Source organism: Charadrius vociferus, unplaced genomic scaffold, assembly GCF_000708025.1.
Source record: "Charadrius vociferus isolate BGI_N301 unplaced genomic scaffold, ASM70802v2 scaffold2522, whole genome shotgun sequence".
In the NCBI taxonomy this organism is placed as follows: Eukaryota; Metazoa; Chordata; class Aves; order Charadriiformes; family Charadriidae; genus Charadrius; species Charadrius vociferus.
In genome coordinates, this window is record NW_009647142.1 from 8,940 (window position 1) to 24,688 (window position 15,749).

Consider the following 15,749-nt stretch of genomic DNA (forward strand, 5'->3'; position numbering starts at 1 on the left):
GAATGCAGAGTAGGCTTTAATCCGCTGTGCCACCGGGGATATAAAATACGCCCTGCTTTGTTAAGCAGGCTGATGGCCGGTCCGCGCTGCACTGCGATGTGGGCGGAAGGGAAGGGGAGAGTTAAAAGCTGCAGACTCCTCCGGCCGTGCCCTGTCCTGTTTGGACTGTGATTGAATTTTCAATTACTACTTTTCTGCTGCTCTAGAATGTTAATGTGGTCAACAAATATTTTTTCCAGTCCTCTGTAAAGGACTGTACCTTGGCCAGGTGAGGAATGTCTTCTCAGTTTCCCTCTCTCTTCCTGAAAGCAAAACAAACCCCCTTTGCAGGGTAACAAAGGGCTGCTGAGAAGGGTTGAGAGAGAGGGGACGAGACAGACCGATTTTTAATAACGGGGCCCTTCCGAAACCGAATGGGAAGCCCCCCTGTTCCTTCCTAGAAGTGCCACAGAACGCAGCGAACATCTGAGCTGCGCAGAAGGGTATTTTTAAGTCTTGCGAAAACGTATAAGCAAAGTTTGGGCGCAGAATCGTGTTCTACTCCTGAACGTTGCCGGCTGTGAGTGAGTCTTCACTCAAAACATCTATGCTGAGGAGAAACCCCCTCAATCTCTAAACCCCGGGGCGTAATCGTCCCCATTCAAGGTCCGAGCGCGTGCATCCGCACATCGGTCCGCGTCTGGGTTATACTGCACGGCGCGTTTCAGCTTTAGTATATTCTGTAAGGGATAATTTAGAAATTGGAAGGAAAGGCAGTGTCAGGGATGCGGATCTCTAAATAAACCCTTCCCCAGAGTCCAGTAGGTTTGGTGGTTTGCTGCTCTCTGAAGTGATCTTGGATTCTTAGTGCTTGTGGTTTTCCCCCGCGCGGAGCATGTGCTCTCCCCCTCATCTCCCTTCTGACTCGATTAATTGATTTGAGTGAAAGCAGCCACCAGGCTCAGGAATAACTGGTGACCCCAGGATACAAAGCAATCACATAAATCTTGTTTCCATCGGACGTCGGCCACGGTTTTAGGCGTGCCGGGTTCCTGAATAAAACAGCGCTCGGGTTCCTACTCGTGCGGATGCATCAAGGAGCCATTTCAGTTGATGGGAAAACTGTCCGACGTGAATTTGGTAAAGGCGAAAGGTCTTTGCTATCAGCCGCTGGGAAGGGAGCGGTGTTAAGCGGCGGGGAGTCTGCACATCACAAAAACCCCAAACGTGAGAGAAACGTCATTTTCGGCTCCTATTTTGTTTAACGGCGCATCAGTGCAGCGGAAGGTGCCGCTCTGCCGGAGGCGGGCTGTGCTGGTTGGGGTGGTTGGGAGCCGTTGGCTAACTTCTGGCGGGATGGGCAAACCGGGGGATCGGGGGGTTACTCTGCGGGGCAGCACTTGCTGTGAGTTATGTTGAAAATTGCACAAAGGCGAATATTGAACCTGTGTTCCGTAACCCGATAAATCAAACCCCGGCTTGCGAGGGAGCTCGGGTGCAGTACAGGGATGCAGGCGATGGCAGGAATTCAGGGGAACTTCAGCTGCGTCACTCCGCGGGGTGCCACGCTCCGGAAATGCGCAGGTTTAATTTAATTTTTCATTTTTTATGCGTAGCTGGAAATTAGATGGGAGGGGGAAGAGAGCGCCCCGCAGTTCGAATTACCGTAATGGCTCTCTGGCTTCGCTGCCTCAGCTCCGCTGGAAGCCGATTGCCTTCCTTCGCTCCCCTGCATCCGAAGCAGAAGGCCGTGGCCGGCAAACGGCAGCGCACCCACCGCGGCTGGACCGGGCCGGTGACACCGCGGGGACCACGAGACCCGTGCCCCAAGTGGGTCCCCCACCCCTGGGAAGCGGGACGGGAGAGCTGCCTCCGGATGAGCCCCTTTGCTTTTGGGGCAAAAAGACCCGCTTTCTGCATCGGGCAGAAAGACCCGGTTTTAGCAGCACAACATCGGGTTTATTTTAATTGGTTTGCAAGAAGTTAATTTTTATTCCATATTTAATTTCTTGTTTTCTTCCACTCTTCCAAGCCCTGGGATGAGTACGGCGTTACGTTGGAGGGTAACCCGCCTTAATACAAGGGGTGACTCTTCCGCTGCCAGCCAGCTCAGCAGATCCTTCCGAGATCCCCTATCTGGAAAGGTTTAATTTGCTCACCTCAGAACGAATTCTTCAAATCGTGAGTCCCTCTCTTGCCGGTGTGGCCTTATTCTATCTAAAACACAGCAAATTTTTCTTTTTTTTTTTTTTTTTTTTTGTTGAAATGACACCCTGGTGAACCTACATCGAGTTTGGACCGAGGAGGCCGCGGGGCGTGCTCGCTCGGCCCCTTGAAATCCGATTGAGAAAATAAGCAAGAAAGTGGCGTTTCTTGTTGAGAGGAGACTCTGAAGTGCAGCTGCCGGCTCCGCGCGCCGGCTGTGCGCTGCCCGAATATCACAGGGCTCTCCTTGGGGCATTAAAATAGTTTCCGCAACAGCTGATTGAGGTACCAAACCCCGACTTCGAATGCGCCCAGCGACAAAAATTGAGCGAGAGCGGCGTAGTGGCCCCGCAGAGCCGTTCGCGTACCTTAACGGGCTTTGGGGAAGGGAGGGCTGGGGGTGGTGTGCGGTTGTGACGTCCTTCCCCTCGGATCGTGGCAAAAGTCGGTGTTTCTGTGTAGTTGTTTTTTTTCCTGATATCCACGAAATGTTGTCTCGGCAGCAGCAAACCCAGAAATATTGATTCGAATCCCAGTTTAGTCCTTACTTCTCTCCAATTCACGAGGAGAGAGCTTAGCATCGGTGCCTCTGTTGCCTGTTAGCGAGAACTGCTCTTACAGGGGGGAAAAAATAGCGGTATGTGTTGATGGAATTTGTAAGGAGAAGCGCGCCAGGAGAGGTGGGGAGCGCAGCCTGTGGGGGGGGTCCGTTTGCGGCGAGGGCAGTGCCCGACGCCCGGGGAGCCGCGCAGCCACCGAAAGCGCCCACAGACGCAATCCCTTCTGTAGCACCTTTTTCAGAAATCCCGATTGCGGTGGGTTTTATTTTTTTAAGGTATTTTGGTATGACTGCAAGCACAGACCGAGAGAATAATGATATTCTGGCTTCTTTCCTCCGTCCTGGGAAGATGCATTAATTCCTGTCCAGTCACCTCTGCAGTCCTGGGCACGGCCGTCTCCCGATCCTCGCGACGCGGGGACTGCTGAAGATGCTTGTAATTAGAGCAAATTGGAGCTGCTCTGAGCGAGCAGCGAGGTGCCATTTCTTTAAGAGCTTTTTATTTCACATTAGCCCAGGTCTCCCGCGCTATCCCTGGGAGAGCCGGCGCGGCTACCGGTGACCTGAAAAGCCACAGTCTATAAATGTTTCAGGGTTTAACTGAATCTCGACTGCGTAGCACTTGAGGCGCGTGTGCTGGCCGGTTCCCCAAAGCCGTGCGCCTGCGGGTCTCCTGGAACATCAGGGGGAACCTGATGTTTGGAGGAGGATTATTTTATTTTTTTTTTATTATTATTTTATTTTCGTACACTGTTTTACTGTGCAAACTTCCCCTGAGGCAGCCTGTGGGTGCGGTGGGGATGGAGCGGCGGCTGGGCTCGGAGGAGCTACGTGTAATCCCGCTGTAGGCTTTGGGACAGCGTGCTCGGTGAGTCTGGCTGGGATGAAGTCTGTGTGGCTGTCAGGCTTTGATTTCTTTTCCGTGTCTCTTTACGAAATGACTGCTTGCCGTGGCTCAGGCGTCAGCCGGGACTCGGCTTGGCTTGGCCCGGGGGCTTGAGGGGGAGAAATAGTGGCCCCTGTCGAGGTGTCGGGTGTGAAGTTGTTTTATTTCGTGTGTCCCAGGAAGCAGAGCAGGCGTTCGTCAGGTCTGTAGTTTTAATTCTTGCACGTGTTTCGTACAGAAAGGACTAATTAGCGGAGTTCCGGGAGGAGCAGATTGATATTTGGTAGAGTGGATTCTTCCTGGCGTCGTTAGTGGTTCTGTTTAAGAGATCCTGTGTTATTAGTCCAATAAATAGCACTGAAACACAAAAGTAAATGATTTGGGATGAATGATTTCTTGCCACCTCGTTTTTCTGGAGGATGCAGTTATGAACAGAGAAGCAATTAAGGCCGTCGGCGGCGTCTCTGGGGTTTATCGCATCAAATCAACAGGGTAGCGCTGCATGGTGTGTGTTTTAATGCAACAGAGATCAGTCCGAGCGTCTGACTGACTCGTCATGTCTGACATGACATGCATAGTCTGAGCCCTGGCTTTGGGAAGGAGCTTTCCTTTCCCACGAGGTTGTTAATTCAAGAATCTTGAAGTCGCTGGTGGCCGCCAGACTTCTGTCCACGCGGGCGTGAGCATTTTAAATTCTGTCCCTTCTCGCAAATACCCACCGTCGCAAGAGACCTGAGCGCCAGCAGCCCTTTTAATGATGCTCGGGAGTGCTCAAGGGCAATATCAAATGTATACGGCGTAGTCTCCGTTGCATAATTTTTGCATGATAAACACTTTAACACCAGGAGGACTCGGGTCGTAGCGAAAGCGGCTGGAAGCTGGAGAAGCGGCAGGGAGCGAGGTGCCGCCGAGCTCAGTCCCCTGTAAGACCAAGCGCAAACAGGGATGTGGGAAAGGGATGGGATTGAGCAGCTGAAAATGTGCTGCATGGGGGAGATGAACTTCATCTTTCCTGGCACCTGGGCCCTCGGTGGCTGCTCTGCCATGAAGATTTTGAAAAAAGATTGCTAATTCTCACTCGGTGACGAGAGTCTGAAAGCCATTTACAAGATTAAGGACTAGAAAGTTGGTAGCTCGAACTTCTGTGAGCTTGGGAAAGTTGAGAAAATCTTGCTCATGGGGCTGAAGCGGGTAAGGACGGCGCGAGGAAGAATTTAACCGTTCATCTGTAGCCTTAATAAGAGGCTGACCTTTCCATCATGTTCACAATTCTGTCACTGTATTTGGAGGCATCTCAGTTTAAATGCTACATCAATGTCTGGGAACTGCAGAAGTCAATGGTGTGTCTCAAAATCGCGTACGAGTTATTTAGAGGAGGTGAGGGAAAGAACATGAATCAGCAGCTCGGAATATCAGCTGAGCTAAAGCAGAAAGGGCAGTGACCGAGCGAGCGTCCCCGCGGGGCACCCTGCTGGAAGTGTCCCTTCCTCCGGGTGGTCCCCGAACCCACCTGAGAAGTTCTGCAGAAGAACCGGTGTCGTGCGCTGCCCTGGCGCTGTGCCGGGCTTGAGGCACACGCGAGCAGTGCCCTCCTCGGGGGTCTGGAGATCTGCCGGAGGTTTTGTGAACTCATAGAATCATGGAATGGTTTGGGTTGGAAGAGACCTTGAAGATCATCTCTTTCCAACCCCCCTGCCCCGGGCAGGGCCACCTCCCACCAGCCCAGGTTGCTCCGAGCCCCATCCAACCTGGCCTTGAACACCTCCAGGGATGGGGCAACCTGCGCCAGTGCCTTGCCACCCTTAAAGTGAACAAATTCTTTCTAATATTTAATCCAAACCTGCCCTCTTCCATTTTAAAGCCATTCTCCCTGGTCCTCCCCGGAAAGGGGCTGGTGATGCAGAGCAGGAACGTTTCAAACCTCTGGGGCCGCACCGTCAGCCTCTGCCAAAGGACACGTGTCCTTCCCGAGACCGAATGTGGCTAAAATACTGATTTGAAGTACGTTCTGTCATAGTAAAACACATCCACGAACAGCTTTTCCTTAGCAAACCTGAAATTTAGCCCGCTCAGACCTTTGGCAGGCAAACGGAGGGTGAATTTGTGATGCCAGGCGCTCGTAAGGATCTCTCGGTGAGATGGTGGGACCTGCAGATTTATGTGACCTTTGCTCGCTGGCAGGGAGCAAACCTGTTGGTGATGGCTGTCTCAATTATGGGTCTCTTTTGGAACATCGAAGCATTACCTTGGAGATCGTAGCTGGCAGGGAACACAAGCTGCTGGATCTTCAAACCCATTTATCAGTCTGCTTGCCATTTGTATCTCCAGGTGGAGGAAGTTGTTAACCACGCTGCTCGAAGGCTCTAGCGCGTTTCTTAACTCTTTATTGCTGGGCCGGGTGAAGGATTAACGTGGAAGGGAAGGAGCGGGACTGGGCTGGTCCGCTTCGGCGATCTTCTCTTTCGCACCGGCCCTCTTGGGGTTTGCGTTTTTGGGGCTTGCGGTTTTGATCCGCGGTTGATTGGTTGGTTGGTTGGTTGGTTGAAGCTGACCCAGAGCTGAGGAGTGAATCGGCTCCTTGAAGTCGGTGGGGGGCACTGGCAAACCACGTTCCGCTGGGGTTACCCGGCCCTTACGCCAGGCTGGGATAGCAGCCGTCGTACTCTCAGCAGCTGCTAACCCTCTGCCCACCGCCGTATGATGGAATTAGCCAGCCAACACCGTACGTTTGTAGGATTTCAATTTTCTCCTTGGCAGAGGAGCAGCGCCGAGCTGACCTCTTGCTTCGTATCTTTCTAAATGTCTCTGGGTGCCCGCTGTTCAGAAGAGAGCTTCCCTCTCCTTTGTCTTCACAGATCCGTCTGGGTTTATTTTTGATGTGCAGTCCAATACTGTGATGGCCCAAGGAGGAACCTTTGAAAACATGAAGGAGAAGGTAAATGTGTCTTCTGAGACTTTAGCTCGCCACGTGCCGGGGAAGAGCTCGGGAGCGCTGTATCTTCATCTCCTCTCTGGGATGAAATATGTTTCTGTCCGGGAGCTGACTGCAGCTCTGTCAAAAGCAAAATTTTATTCAGGCTAAATTGTCCTGGCACATTAAAGTTTTATAAGGAAGCCATCGGTTACGGTTTTTAGACTGCTTGCGGAAGGGTTGCTGGGGGCTCCCCGTGGGGCAAAGCCCGTGGTTTACATGTTCCCCTCTTTTCTTCCCTCTAGATCAGCGCGGTGCGTGCAATAGTCCCCAACAGGAGCAACAATGAGATTGTCCTCGTGCTGCAGCATTTTGACAACTGCGTGGACAAAACGGTACAAGCGTTTATGGAAGGTAACCGCGGCTGGTTCGGTGGCGGGGTTCGCGGCTTCGTAACGCGGATGCACCGTGTTTATGGACCTGCTTCAGCAGCGGCAGGAGCCTTTGAGCAGAAGGCGCTGCGTGCAGCGGGTACGCCAGGCAGCAGAAGCTCCTGCGGCTTCTCAGCGTATCCAAGTCCGGGCTCTGTCCGTAAAGATAACTAACGGATGAGTCTCTTCCCAAGTTTGAGTTGGTGTTTGTTGAACTAGGGGTCAAGGCGGAGATAAGCGTTTGATAGCTCTTTAGATAAAGGAGGTTTGATACTCGATTACAGAAACTCTCGTTCGTGTGTACAAAATGGGAATGTCTTCAGCTTCGATAGGTGCTGTGTGTACTTTGAAACCTGGCTCGCAGGTCCTCTCTTGGGTCTGGCTGGCATGCTGCGTTGGGTTAGATGGATTTTCTGACCTTGGGAAAAAACCAGGCTGTTGCTGGTGACAGTGCCTGTCGCTCTGCAGCTCTTATTTCCGCGCCGGCCGTCGCCGAGAGCCGCGCTTTGCCTCTGGCTTGCAGAAGGTATGACAGCTACTGCTCAGGCTGGGGGCATCCTGACACACTCAGTGTCTCTGCGGAGAGAAAGCCGGCAGATATCTGACCTGAACGCAACCTTCGAGTCAGAACATGCTCCAGCAGGGTTCCAAGTACCCAAACCTTTAGTATGACAGAGCCAGAGAGAGGCTTATTTATTTATTTTTTCTTTATTTTTTCCTGGAAAGAGCTGGCACTGCCTTGTCAGGGAGTAGTCCCGTTCAGCAGTGTGTTCCCAAAGCAAAAACGAAACCGATCCTTTTATTACACCAACTCAGCTGCAGGAGGTGTTTCAGCTGGCTCCAGTATGGAGGCACTTCCACGTGACTGGGAAGGAACTGGAGTGGATGCCGTGTCCACTGCTCATCCCTGCGTTTCATTTCAGGCAATGCCAGTGAAGTGCTGAAAGAATGGACTGTAACGGGCAAAAAGAAGGTAACGCTTTCTAAATAATGCTTTGTTAAGGCATTTATCTTTTTATTTTGAGGGTTTAGACAACAGAGAATGGTACACACTCCTCACGATTTACACGGGAAAAGAAACCGAAGAGCAGAGGTGTATGTCGGTGTTAGCAGAGCTGGTGCACGGAGATAATCACTGGGCTCGCGGGTGCCTCGCTGGTCGGGGCAATGATTTACACGGTAACTTCGGTGCAAGTTGTAAATAACACCGTCTCGCCACATTTGCATTTAATTTGGTTGTCAGACACGTCGTGTCGAATGTAGCATCTGCGAAAAAAAGGTTCTAGACTTTCTGCCCTTGCAGTCGCTCTTATTCTGCTGACCCTCTGCAGGACCCCAAATCCACACACGCAGCCCCACACCGAAGTAAATCTTTATCAGGTCCATTTATTTCAACGGAGCTCTGTAATTCACTGTTCAGATAGTCACTCTGTTCCATTTTTCATCGCTAACCTTTGGAGCTGAACAGTTGCCTTTAATGCTGAGCTCTGTGGAAATATATGTCTTTGTCACATAGGCTTTCTCGAGTGTCTTGCCTGGTTCTCTGCTCAGGCCTCTGCGAAAGGGTTAAATAAAGATTTGCAAAGTTTCAGTACTTGATATTATAATATCTAAATCCACCGGGGCAAGAATAAAATCATAATTATTCAAAAGGGCTCCTTTGAATACGTGAAAAGCACCAGCGTGAAATGGAGAGGAGGGGGAAGAATGTGGCTGAATGGCCCCATGTTGGGAAAGGAGGGACGTTTTAGCCGCGCCGGGTCTGGCAGAGCACCCGGGAAGCGGCGCCGCGGCGGTGAGCGCCCCCAGCAGCGACCCGGCTGGTGCGGTGGGTTACAGCCGCAAACCTCTTCGGTGCTGCCCATCAGTTATCCAGCCTTCACCCGATAACCGTTGCTCTTGTTGGCACACCATGCGAGAGGATAATGTATTTGCGCCTCGTTAATGCCACTATATCTGTCCTCATTGTTGAATAAATCCCTCCTACTGTTAATAGGATCAACAGCCGGGCTGGCTCAAAAAGCACTTAATTCAGCTACTTTCAGCCAGTAAGCGTAAGCTTAATTTTCCCTTCAGGAATTAAGCTTAACATGTTTGTTTTTTTTCTCCTTTGTGGTGCGGATACCTAATCCTTAGAACAAGAAGAAGAAAACCAAACCGAAACCGCAAGCTGAATCGAGCCCTGGCCTCCCAGACCCCGGTAAATTGGTGTCCACTGAAGAGGAGCAGTCGGCAAACTCGGAGAAGGGTGGAATTAACGGTTTCCATGTCAACGGCTGTGCCCACGACACGGAGTCTGTGGACTCGCTCAGCGAAGGTTTGGATGCACTTTCAATTGATGCCAGAGAGCTGGAGGATTGCGAGTCTGCTGCACCAGACATGCCTGATAGAACAGGTTAGTCTCCGTGAAGCAGCGCAGGAGATGGGCACCGAGCGCTTAAAAAGCCGAGGAGCTGCCTCCTGCTCGGTTTTTGGGTCAGCTTTAAATACCGCTTGGTTTGGATGGCTCTTCAGGAAAGAGCAGCTCACCTTGACTTCTGGTTTGGTTTTTTGGGTTTTTTGGTTTGTGGTTTTTTTTTTTTTGCTTGTTGTGGTAAAGAGGCGGTCAGCGTTCTGCTGCCCTCTTCGCGTTCCCCTTTAAACGAGTGTGCTTTTCTACAGCAGTGCCTGAACTAGAGAATGGAATAGCAGACTTTGACACAAAATCGCTCATCATGCATCCTTCCCAGAGCCCTTCGTCTCTTAGACAGCGGCCTGAGCAGAGGAGCGCTAGCAGGTCTCTGTCCAGATCAGCAACCAGCAATTCAACTCCCGCCTCCCTCTCCGTCACGCGGCTGGAAGATGCTCCGCTCTCACCCGCAAACAAGAAGCTGGGTAAGGCCCTGAGGGGCTGCGCGCTCTCCCATGTCGGAGCAGGTTGCTGCTGGCCAAATTCTCACCGCCTCTTCTGCCGTGTCCCTGACAGACGCAGCGGTGAGGCGTACTGGACTTTGATTTTAATGCGAGCTAACACGCTTCTTATTATCTGGCCAGTAACTTGCGCTCCTCTCCTCCTCTCCCCTACGCGCAGCGGGAATCTTGACAGCAGTTTAGATGTAGTGCCCGGAGCAGCGAACCCGTATGTGTGAGAGAAGCCGGGGAGGAAGCAGCCGGTCTCACTGCATACGTTTAGCCCATTCTTCTGCGTGCTCCGTCACAGAGCCTTTAGGTTGTTTCTCATCTTTTGTGAGAATTTGTCGAAAGGCCAGAAGTTCGGCCCAGCCCTGTTACAAGAAGTGACAGCCTCCGTCTACTGGATTTATTTTTATTTTTATTTTTTTCCTCCCCCTTCTTTTCTGCGTTCTTAGGATAACAAGTGGGGACGGAGACCCCGATGGTGACGGCGGTTGTCGTACTTAGGGAGACGAGGTGGTGGTAGTTCGCCTCCTCGCTGCGTGGGAAAGCTGTAACGAGCGGTGGTTAATGCAGCTTGGCAGGGGGCAACTGCTCCGCAGAGCCGGGGCGAGGTGGCGTGTCCCGCTGGCGAGCTCAGACACGGCCACTAACCAGTCCTTTCAGCTTGAGGAAATAACCTTAATTTTAGTTTGCGAGATAATTCCCTTCCCCAGGCAAACACTCACTTCCTATCATTTAGCGATATGGAGTGTTGGTCGTTGGAGTAGACCGCATTTCACTTGTTTCCGGTCCCGAGCGCAAAAGCAACTCAGAGATGCGTTTGATTTCTCTCATCTAATTGAAAAGGTGGAGGGACATCCCTGCCCGCGGAAGGAAATTCTGCCAGCCCTGGGAAAACTTTCCCCAAAAAAAAAATCTCTCAAACTGTCCCTGCGGAACCTGGTGCCGTTGTAATGGGGAAGGGAAAGAAAAAATTAAACCCAAGCGGTGAATAGTTTTAAAATAAGAGGGAAAGCCATGTTTAGATTCATCCCTGCTGGGAGGATTTCGCAGCGTGATTGACGTGGCTGTTTGAGTTCACTCTGTCTCTTGGTAGGTTCTAATATTGAAAAATCAGTGAAGGATCTCCAGCGCTGCACCGTTTCGCTGGCTCGGTACCGGGTGGTGGTGAAGGAGGAAATGGATGCTTCCATTAAGAAGATGAAGCAGGTCTTTGCTGAACTGCAGAGCAGGTAAGTTAAACGTAGGGACGGATCCAGGCGTTAAGGATTAAGACCGATACGTTTGGAGTAAGACTTCAGCTTCCCAGTCGGGTTAACGACGTGCTCGTGTTTGCCGTACCGCCCAAGCACTGCTCTTCAGCGTCTGGGAGGTCAGCGTGTTGGAAACTGGAGTCTAAAGTCCCGCGCTGTGCAGTTTTTCGGAGCCCGCGTCCGTGGGCAGCTTGGCAGGGCCTGCGTTGGAGCTCTCGTCCCGCACGTGCGGTGGGATGTTCGCGCGCCGCTTCGGCGTGTCCCTCAGGGTCTCTGACAAACTGTGGCTCCGCGTCTGTACAAGACCGATCTAAAGTCACTTTAGACGCAGATAACGTGAGGAACTCGCCAGGTGACGTACTGGGTCGGGTACAAACGTTGGCTGTGCTGGAAGGGGAACTGTTGGGAGCTCGGGCTGCGGTAGTATGTGTCTTTTAGAAACAAACGTTCGTATTTGATATCTTCAAATTGTCATTAGCTAAAACGCGGACTGGAAGAGAGGGATCCTTTTGAAGGTATAAGTACACATCAAAGATCAGCCTGCGCAGCGTTGCTTCCCCCGTTTTAAGCCAGGCATCACTGTGCGGGATGTTCCCAGCAAGTGTAATCAGGTCTTTTTTTTAATGAACGTCTTTATTTGTTTGAATAAGTGCTTTAAGACGATATTCCGAAAGGCCTAACATCAGGAACGCTTGCCGTCTTGGCCGATGGAATCTATTACTGAGAAATTGTTCTTCTTGCCTACGCAAACACGGTTGCTTTTGGGAAAGAAATATTCGTAAGGAACCGCACGGAGAGTGCTCACTTCAGGCGAGGAGAAACGTTTGACAAGGAACTAAAATGCTGCTATCGCACTGAGGGACTGAAGTAGATATTTGGCAGACGTGCAAGTCTGTGTCAAAAGCTGTCTGTGTCTGAAATCTGCGTGTGGCCTCCGAGGCGTGCGCGGTGGCGGTGGCGGGAGCTGCGTGCTGAAGCCTTTCAGCAAATTCAGTTGTTCAGGCTGGACTTTTTCTTGTGCCCGCACTTGCGTTGAACTTTGCCGCCGGGAAGCTCTCTCCCAAAGCCGGTGGAAGGCTGTCCCCCGCTTAAATTCAGCGTGTGCTATAAAAATACTGACAAAAATGTTTCTAGATGACTTCTAGACTTACCTGAGGACGCTAGAGCAAGCGGCGGGGCAGGGCTCCGGGTGCCCGTGCGCCCTGACCTGCTGTTTGGTGGAGCTCCCGGCACCTCCCGTCCTTGGGAAAAGCTGCAGTGGAAGAGGGATTTACCTTCTCAGTAGCTGAGGGAGCTGTAGCCCAAACCCAAGTTTGTTTTTACGAATATCATTTCTTACTTTGTTAGTGGCTTTGTCTACTGAGTCAATACTGATACTGATTCAATATTATCACTGTTTACAGTGCGGTTTTGTTGTTTAGTTTCTTGTCTCCCCCTCCGTACAGTTACAACATCTGTAAAAAAAAAAAAAAAAAAATCTCTCCCCGGTATGGAAAATGTCATTCTTTTGGCTAACGTGTCTGGTTCCGTATAAGTAATTCCTCGCCCTTTGACTTACGTTATCACCCATAAAACACTTGCGTCATGTTCGGAAAGGGTAAAGGCTCAAGTCCAGTCCCGCAGCATTGCTCCAATAAGCCCAGCCGGCAGCGGGTGAAGCAGGACGCGCGGTTCCGTGAGCGGGGAGGCGAGTGCCTTGCCTGGAACGCGGCCACCGGGAACCTCCTTCGGCAAATGCCGGTGGAGGAGCTGCCCAGCAGGATGCCGGGTCCGCGCAGTCGATAAGCGGTGACTCCGCAGAAAGAGATTCACTTTCCTTTTCCCGAAAGTGATGCAGCTGCCGTTGAGCTGAGGTGTAAATCGTACCTTCACACGTATTTTTTTTGTTGTTTTTTGTTGTTGGTTTGTTTTTCCATCTCCCTTTGTGACCCAGAGAATAACGAGTGTGTTTTTAAATCCTACGGCACAAGGCAGGATGCGATAGTTAAACCCTCTTGCTGGTTTGCCTCCCCAGCTGGCTTTCTACCAAAGGACAACCTGGTTTCAAAGCAGGTTTGTTCAACTGAAATAGGATATTTAAGTAGCAAAGCTTGGACTGGTGTAACTTGTGCCTGTCGGGGCTGCCCATCGGATGTCCTTATAACCCGTGAGGCTTCCTAGAGTTCTTCACCGTCTCCCGATAGACAGCGTGCTGATGTTAGCAGGGAGGGGAGGGTGAAGAAGGAGACTCTAATGCTGGGGCTGTGCCTGGCAGATATCTCGGGCTCTGAGATCCGTCCTGTTTGAGCGGCAGACGTAGCAGTAGCTGCTTTGGCTTCCTATTTGCAGTGGATTTGCTCCTCTGGGCTGGAGATGATCGGGTAACCTGAACTAGGGAATCCTGATAACCCTTAATTTCCTGAATGTTTTGCTATCCACTGACAGGGAAAGTAGCACATCAGAGGGGGAAAAAAAAACCCCGAAACCCACGCCTTTGTGCGTGGTGTGGGTAAGTTCAACTCGAGCGGCGCGTGCCGCGGTGGGTGTGAGTCAGGGTTTGAGGTTTCTCGCTGCGGAGATCGCCGCTGCGTGCCCCGTGCTGCGGATCGCCCTTGCTTCCCGGTGGCGGAGCCGCCCGGCGCGCTTCCAGCCGCCTTCCACCGTGGTCCGTCTCTGAGATCGTTTGTGTCTCAGCCCCAAGGAAAACTGACCCCAAACCCTCAGCGTGCTTGTGCAAACAGCAGACAGCGTCTTGCAGGCGCTGCTCGACCGAGCCCAGAGCATCTCTCCTAATGGCTGGGTCCCAACCGAGGATTCGGCGTTATTTCATCTCCAGCAGTTGTGGGTTTATCTGCTTCCCCTTCTTCTTCCTTGCACTCTTCTTAAATGTCCTTTCTTAAGTCCCGGTCCGTCTGGTGGGGGCAGATGCGCTCTCCATCCTGCGTGGGATCCCAGGACAGAGCAGTCGAGACAGGCAGGCGTGTTTCCGAACGGATCCGGCAGAAGGAATTGAGTTAGTTTGAGGAGAAACCGTGCAGGATGGAGGATCCAAGTCGCTCATCACGTGAACCTCGGGCAAAGCCGCTTGACCTCTGTCCCTCCGCCAGCCCAGCTGTAAAATTGGGTAAAGGACTCCAGCTGAGCTCTGCTGAGTAAATTAAATTAGGGAGAGACGCAAGCTGCGATCTGTGCCAAGGTGCGTGCGTGTGTGCCTGCAGCCTGGCGGAAAAAAAGCCCAAAATGACCCGTATAAAGCGGGTGTTGGCTGGGCGGGCGTCTGTGTGTTCAGGGAGGAGGCGTTGGGGTGAGGTGAGGTGTAGCACAACCGAGTTCTGCGGCACGGGGAGCCGCAAGGCTGTTCTGCACTTGAATTAATCATTAAGGCCGCATTCAGACCCGTATCTCTCCGAGCTCCGGGGGGATTCCTGCCGCTGACGTGGCTCTGGGCAGAAGGCAGCCGGGGTATCTCCCTTCGCCCTGCCCGGCGGTGTTGCGGAGCCAGGTTGAGCCGCTCTGAGGATGGCTGGAAATAAGGTGAAGTCTTATTAGCGCAGCTTTTGACACGCGTTGTTGTATTTGCGCGGTTGGGCTGAGAGTGCCTGACCTGGATCAGGCCCCTGCTGTGCTACGAGCAGAAACAATTCCTGCCCTGAAAAGGCAGATGGACAGAGCGATAAATCAACAGAAGAAGCCAAATGTCAAAGCTGCTGTTCAGAGGGAATTGTTTAAATTGATCTTGCCTCAGCCCTCTCTGACATGCAGAGGAGCGGGAGCGGTGGTTTGAGTTTGCATTTCAGATGCTCTGTGGTTTCCCTTTCAGATGGTCGCTAAAATAAATATTCTTCCCATTTTCAAGCAAACCTTTCTCGCTAAAAAAAAAAAAAAACAAAAAACGCGTGGTCAGTGCGGAAGGGCTGACCCTGCGCACCGCCGGTATCTCCGAGTACCGTTTAGTGTCTGTGCTGCAGGTATCGTACGGCCGACGCGCGAGAGGAAGACTCTGCTTTTATATTTAGAAAGCAGCGACTGAAATGAGCCCTGTTAATAGGTTGGGTGTCGAACGCGTTCGCCCCGCCGGCAGCAGCCGAGCGAAGGTGAGCTGCAGCGGCGCAGGGCTGAGGGCGTTGGAGGCGTAGCTTCGAGGGAAGCACAAAAGGAGCGTTTGCAGGGAGGGTGTCTGCACGGGGCTGCGTTCCTCATGGCAAAAAACAGAGCTGCCACCCGTACCTGCCCCTGCCCGGAACGGGAGGACTGGTATTTCCCCTCCTGCTTCCATTGTAACTGGGTGTGCACGTCTCCAGGGGCAAGAGCCCTCTTTGCACAGCCTGTGAGCAGCAGTTATGGGAAGGTTACCGGGTGCTTCGCCTTACCGGAGGGTGCTCCATAGCCTGAAGTTGCTAAATTTGGCCCGGCGGTAGCTGTGCGGTTCTGCTTGCGTAAAAGGCTGCCGCCGTGATGCCCCGGGGGAATTGCGGTCTCATGGCAACAGGCGCACTCGAGGCACCGTTGGAGCCTCCTGGCGAGTGGAGATGCTTCGCTGTGACCCACTCAGGTGTTGCCACCGCGGACAAAAAGTCCTCAGACCGTAAGAGAGTCGCGGATCGTGGACCTGCGTGGCTGACGGGTGACCCGCCGGCTGCGTGGTGGCGAC

The 15,749-nt window shown here is 52.3% G+C and overlaps 1 protein-coding gene across 1 annotated transcript in view; it reads left to right on the forward strand.

Moving 5' to 3' along the window:
• Positions 1-15,749, forward strand: part of SPATS2 (spermatogenesis associated, serine-rich 2) — a gene marked incomplete at its 3' end in the record, with an annotated part of 20,925 nt that overhangs the window by 1,598 nt on the left and 3,578 nt on the right. Inside the window, exons 2-7 of the mRNA XM_009895845.1 lie at positions 6,485-6,564; positions 6,846-6,954; positions 7,895-7,944; positions 9,108-9,366; positions 9,633-9,845; positions 10,963-11,098. Coding sequence (XP_009894147.1) covers positions 6,485-6,564; positions 6,846-6,954; positions 7,895-7,944; positions 9,108-9,366; positions 9,633-9,845; positions 10,963-11,098 — 847 coding nt within the window. The remainder of the gene's footprint in view (positions 1-6,484; positions 6,565-6,845; positions 6,955-7,894; positions 7,945-9,107; positions 9,367-9,632; positions 9,846-10,962; positions 11,099-15,749) is intronic.